The 6,659-nt window shown below is 42.5% G+C and overlaps 1 protein-coding gene across 2 annotated transcripts in view; it reads left to right on the forward strand.

Annotated features, from left to right (window-relative positions):
* Positions 1 to 6,659, forward strand: part of si:rp71-46j2.7 (sorting nexin-25) — a 66,645-nt gene that overhangs the window by 44,108 nt on the left and 15,878 nt on the right. For both annotated transcript variants that reach the window (XM_020513573.2, XM_048605036.1), the window contains exon 12: positions 2,029 to 2,362. In XM_020513573.2, the coding sequence (XP_020369162.2) occupies positions 2,029 to 2,362 (334 nt within the window). The remainder of the gene's footprint in view (positions 1 to 2,028; positions 2,363 to 6,659) is intronic.

The raw sequence follows: 6,659 nt of genomic DNA on the forward strand, positions 1-6,659 counted from the left end.
CAACCCCAGCACCACTAGACTTCCTCTGTGACTTGGTGACTAGAACTAACTCCATCAACGCAAACGCAAAGTAATAGTACCAATTTATGTATCTGTGGCACCTTTACCACACAATAATGTTCCAATTGGGGGTGCGCTAGCACATTGATTATGTCCATTAAATAGAGAGTCAGGGATTAATGGTCCTTTGAATTGACTTCTGATTCCATTACGGAATCTCACCGCAAATGCACGGCGAGGGGGGTCAAAGCGGCTGTTTGATTGGCATGACATTCATAACATTCAGTCCCTCACCACTGAAGCTAATAGCAGCATTTTGTACTGTCTACAAGATATGCTGCAAAAATTTGCTAAAGATCCTCAAACAGCACTTCTGAACCCATGACCAGTTCCTTGAAGGACAAGGGCAGTGGTTACATGCAAATGCCACCAACTGCAAGCCCCCCCACCCTTCCACAAAGCCATTCATGATGCTAACTTGCCTTATAGAAATATAGAAGATAGGAGCAGGAGGAGGCCATTCGGCCCTTCGAGCCTGCTCCGCCATTCTTCTCAATCATGGCTGATCGTCCAAATCAATAGCCTAATCCTGCTTTCTCCCCATAACCTTTTACCCCATTTGCCCCGAGTGCGATATCGAGTCGCCTCTTGAATACGTTCAATGTTTTGGCATCAGCTACTTCCTGGGATAATGAATTCCACAGGCTTGGCTGAAGAAATATCTCCTCATCTTCGTCCTAAATGGACTACCCCAAATCCTCATACTGTGACCCCTGGTTCTGGACACACCCACCGTTGGGAACATCCTCCCTGCGTCTGCCTGGCCTGTCCGGTCCTGTTAGAATTTTATAGGTCTCTGAGATTCCCCACCATTCGTCTGAACTCTAGCAAAAACAATCCCAACCTCGTCAATCACTGTTACTGGGTCACGATCCTGGAATTCCCTCCCTCAGGGCATTGTGGGTCAACCCACAGCATGTGGACTACAGCAGTACAAGAGGGTGGCTCACCACCACCTTCTCAAGGGCAACGAGGGATGGGCAATAAATGCTGGCCCAGTTAGCGACACCCACATCCCATGAGTAAATTAAAACAAAACATAGGCGTTGATATGAGGAATCATTGCCAGCAGATTGTGGTCCATATCAGATTTGAATCAAAGAACTGGAAAGTCTTGCGAGTGTGGGTTGAAGGTAATTTTGAGAAAGTAAAGTAGTTCAAGGTGCTTCTGTCACTGTCACCAAAAAAAAATTGACAACAAAAGACACAAGGTGACTTTGGGGTACATGACAAAACATTTGGTCAAAGAAGTCGATTTTGTGTGGTAAGTTAGATGAGGAGAGAATTAGGAATGTGAAGAGTCATAGAGTCATATGGCATGGAAACAGACCCTTTAGTCCAACCAGTACATGCCGAACGTAGTCCCAAGCTAAACTTGTTCCACCTGCCTGCTCCTGCCCCATATCCCTCCAAAACTTTCTTATTTACGTACTTATCCAAATGTATTTTGAATGTTGTAATTGTACCCACATCCACCACGTCCTCAGGAAGTACATTCCACACGCGAACCACCCTCTGTGTAAAACAAATTGCTCCTCGTGTCTTTTTAAAATCTTTCTAGTCTCACCTTAAAAATCTGTCCCCTAGAGTTGAAATCCCCCATCCTAGGAAAAAGACAGCTACCATTAACTCTATCTGTACCTCTCATTATCTTATAAACTGCTATAAGGTCGCCTCTCAATGGGTTTAACGAAGTTATTTGAGAAAATTGAGATAGACAAAGGGAGGAAGGTACTGTCATCACTGATAGGGCAGTGAAAATTTGGGATGGATAAGAGGCCAGAATTGGTAGGAATGCAGAGATTTTGGAAAGCTGCAGTTGAGAGCAGGAAAGACAGGGAAACAAAGTTGACATAGTAACTAGATGTATTTGTGTAATTTACTATTCAATATGTTTGTAAAAGGAAATGTATTTTTATGAACTTGTGTGTGATAATTTGATTCTTTTCACAACTATATATGCCATAGGTAATTTGTACAGCAAGTGATACTTCGGAAGGCCCACGTGACACTGATGTGGATGAAGATGAGCCTTTGGAAACAGCGCCAGAAAACGCAGAGATGCCAAACCGAGACTCTGCAGAATCACTACCTTCTGAAATGTTTAGTGAAAACTCTGAAGCAGATTGTGGCTTCAGATGTATGTCGGGTACTTCTAAAAAGAAAGTTGCAGGTGGAACCCGGATTTGCCGCGGGGAGATGATAAATAGACCATCTCAGAAAAAGGTTCAACGAACTACAGAACAGACAGGATGCCTCACAGACCAGCTTCAGGAGCTCTTGGAAGAATTGCTTTGTACAGGTGAACTTCTGTTTTCCTTTTGAAATTTAATTTTTGAAATAAGACAATGGATTTTCCCCACACACTATATTGACTACATCTTTTGTTTAGACTCCATTTAACCTGACTTTTGATGAGGTTCTTAAATAAGGAAATAGCTCAGAAGTTGTATTTTACATCTTTACATCTTTCTGCAATAGACTGCTAATTACGGTCTCAACCTTACCAGAAACTGGCTCAGTGGCACTTTTGTCATTTTTTGACCTTTCTACAAGGTCTGCTGAGACTTCTCAGTGTTATCATTCCACACTCGCTTCATTAACTCCATATTGGCACTCCTTGGGTCCAAATGTTAGCCTGATTCTACCAATTGCTATAGGTGGAAACTTGCCACTGCCAAATTATCCCAAGATGTCTAGCACAGGAAGCAACTTTGAGCATGGGTTAGGCATTGGCAATCCAGAGATTCCATTCATGCAGAGGGACAGCAGCCACAAGCCAATGCTTCTCAGGGCACGTAGGTGGCAGGGCTAACACTTGCCTGCACACACAACTGCACATTCTTATACTTAATCAATCTTCAAGCACCAAGCCATACAGATAACCTGTCCTTCGAAACATCCCACCTTAAAACCCTCTCTAGATCACTGCTTCTGTTTCTGCAACGGTCACTCTTGCCCAGAATCTTACCAAAAGAAAAGTTGTTCATAGGGTAATGTGGGCATCACTGACTGAGCCAGCATTTATTGTCTGAGCCTTGTTGCCTTGAGAAGGTGGTGGTGAACTGCTGCAGTTCATGTGTTGTAGGTAAAAACACAATGCTTGTTAGGGAGGTAGTTACACGAATTTGGCCCAGGGACCCAGTCAATGAATGGTCACGACTCTGAGCCTTCATCTACCTGTCTGGCATGCAACAACAGACATTGCACTGCTACACTGTGCAGAAAGCTAAGTTCCTCCTGCTTAGTATCCTCACCTTCCTCTTGGAAGACTGCTCCAGCTCTCCCAGCTCATCAGCATCCATCATTTCGCCACTTTTGCTGCTCTTCTTGCAAAGAGCACATTGTGCTAGGATTATATGATAGATTCTCTCATCCCTGCACCTGCAACCAATCCAAGCAGCAGAACCTCAGCTTCAGGAGGTCTATTGTCTGCTATACAGTGGGCCCTGGTCAAAGAATGGGTTGTAATTGTATCCACATTCCACCATAGTCAGGGGATTGCACAATGGAGTCATCAGCTCTGGCCTCAGAGGGTAACCTTTGCTCCAGTAACCATCTTTGCCCCAGATGCCCCCAGTAGGGAATCTGGCTCCTTCAAATGCAGCAGAAACAGGAGCTCTCAAGGATATGGGCATCATTTCAGGCTACCTGGCATACACTTTTTTTTTAACAGAATGACAGCGTCGCTGACTGGGCCAGCATTTATTGTCCCTCTCTAGTTGCCCTTGCGAAGGTGGTGGCAGGCTGCCTCCTTCAACCAGTGACACTGAAAGAACAGCAACGTATTTCCAAGTCAGGATGGTGAGTTGGTTTGAGATAGTCTTGCAAGTGATGGCAGCCAAGCAGGCTGTTTTGTTCTGGATGGTTCTTGAGTGTTGTCGGAGCGCAATGCACTATTCCATCACACTCCTGACTTGTGCCTTTTAGATGGTGGACAGGCTTTGGGGACTCAGGAGGGGAGTTGTTCACTGCAAAATTCATAGCCTCTGACCTGCTGTTATAGCCACAGTATGTATATGTCCAGTTCAGTTCAGTTTCTGATCAGTCTGCAGCAACACTGCATCTTGCTCCTGAGGATGATAGTCTCTGAGCCTCCTGTAACTCCCCTCCATGCTGAGTGGACTTTCAGCTGCGATGTCGTCAAGTGGAAGCTGGATGAGTAGTTCAGAGATGTGCCATAATGCAGTGAGCCTGGCAGATGCCAGTGTCCATGGATGTGGTGTGCATGTGGTCACTGCCCATGGACTGGTACTGCGATGTTGATGCTGGGTGTCCAAGATTGAGGTCCACAAATGATGAACTAGTGTCACCAAGTAACTGCCCTGACTTCCACATTGGCACTTCTCAGTATCTGGTTTCTGTCTGGTAGGTGGTAAAATAGGAGAGTGCGTTGTGATGAGGCTGGATTAAGTAATAATGAGGCTGTTAATGAATGATAATCTATGCTAATAGGCCTCGTGACACCCACTAGTGAGAATCCCATCTTGGCATCTTGTTTTTGACACTGAGAAAGTCCTCACCCTGGACCACGTTGTTCAGGGGAAAAAGTCACCATTTCCATTTCAGAAAATCTCACTTCGGCTCAGTTTTGGTGAAGAAGTTCCAATATTATTTTCTTGATTGTTATTATCACCCGGAATGGTTGGGAATTGGGTGACAGCCCCCTGTCTTTCAGGATCCATTGGTCAGTCCTGACTCGGGATAGCAGTCGAAGCTTTGAGTTAGTAGTCTGTATTCAGGGCCCAGAGACTTAAACACAAACCTCAGGCCAACACTCCAGTGCAGAGGTGGTTCTGCATAGTCAGAGGTGTGCCCCTTTTGGTGGAGATATTGAAACTAAGGCCCTTTGCCTGTTTGTCGGACCTAACTGCACAAATTGACTGCTGCATCTTCCTACATTACAACAGTTACTACACTTCAAAGTTCAAATTGTTTTAAAGTGGTAGATCATCAAGTAATTAGAGGCAAAATATAAATTTTATAATAACACAAGGCTAAAAATAAATACTGTTAGAAACTTGTCTAGTTTGCATCTTTCTTTAACAGATGTAGCAGTTGTAGATGGTTAGTTAATTTCTAACCCATTCTGAGTTTATTTCAGTTCCACCCACAGCTGCTCAATAAAACAACTGTTGAAAATCTGATGGCAAATATTAGATAAGGGCGGCACTTCCAGCAATGCTTGAGCCATCAAATTCAGTTGGAAGAATTATAACACTTTATAACATTTGTTGTTGAGTAAGAGATCTGTCCATTGTGCTTTTTAGAAGGGTTATTCTGTGTACAGATTGGTTGAAAATATTTTAGGAATGGGATAGTTACCATTTGTTGCTTGGACATTTGGCATTAAACTGGAAGTTTGTTAGCAAGTTAAAGGATAGCATCTATGTGCTTTCAATATTAAGTCTATAGTCTTGATGGTGATCTGACATGTAAACCCTTTGGGCTGTTGGCTAAAGTATTGAAGTTAATCCCTCTCTATCTGGTGTGCTGGAATGCGTCTGCAGAGAGTCACCTGGAGCAATTTCTTTCAGCAGTTAGTGTTTTCTAAGATCTGACCAACACCTTCCCTTCTACTGTTCCACTTAAGCTAATTCAGGATATGCAGTCACTTGATTTCTCCTGACTATGAAAATGTAATAATTATATTGTTTCAAATACACTGTCTTGTACAATCAAAAACAGGACGACTACCTTAACCGCACTCTTTTGCAATTTACTTTTACATTTGAATAAACTCAAAACATTATTTGCATGTCTAAATCATGGTGCACCCTAATCATCATAAATTGGAATAGGACAACCTCCCTTGAAATTTGGAACAAAAACAGAAGTTGCTGGAAAAGCTCAGCAAGTATGGCAGCATCTGTGAAGAAAAAAACAGAATTAATGTTTCGGGTCTGGTGACCCTTCCTCAGAACTTCCTCAGAGGTTTCCTTGAAATTTGTCAGTTGATGACCTGACTTTATGGAATCTAATCAAATGCATTCATTTAAGGCTGGAGCTACATTTAAAACTGTGAACATCTGTCAATTTTATTTGTGAAAGTTTGCAGCATATTGTTATTATTTGGGAACTTGGTTTGAAAGTAAAGGAAACGTGAATTTAGTTCTGAAGATGATTTGGTTTTTTCCTAATGAAAAGTTCAGGAAGCCATTTTGAGCAGTGAAGTAGTGATTTTGAGAAAGTATGTGAACAAAGTTAAATGATTCAGTCAGTTTCTGGGGAGTTAATTACTGAATGTTTACTAAGGTGAGCATTATTGGTCAGGGACCACCAGTAGGTTGAGTTCAGAAGAGAAGCTATATCAACAGAAGTTGAGTTGGTATAAATCTTCAGACTGTCATAATTAGAAAAACATATCCAGGCCATCAGAGCTGAAAGGAATTCTTGAGCTGCTTCAACAGTCCCAGGAGAAGAATGGGAAAGAATCATTTGAATACAAAATTCAAGATACGAGTGATATTTCACAGGGATTGAGTGATTATAATGGGTATTGCTAGGAAAAGGGTTTGAATCATTATTTTTCATACTAAATAAAAACCAAAAGAACTGCGGATGCTGTAAATCCGAAACAAAAACAAAAGTTGCTTGAA

Source organism: Rhincodon typus, chromosome 14 (assembly GCF_021869965.1).
Source record: "Rhincodon typus isolate 14 chromosome 14, sRhiTyp1.1, whole genome shotgun sequence".
NCBI classification, from domain to species: domain Eukaryota; kingdom Metazoa; phylum Chordata; class Chondrichthyes; order Orectolobiformes; family Rhincodontidae; genus Rhincodon; species Rhincodon typus.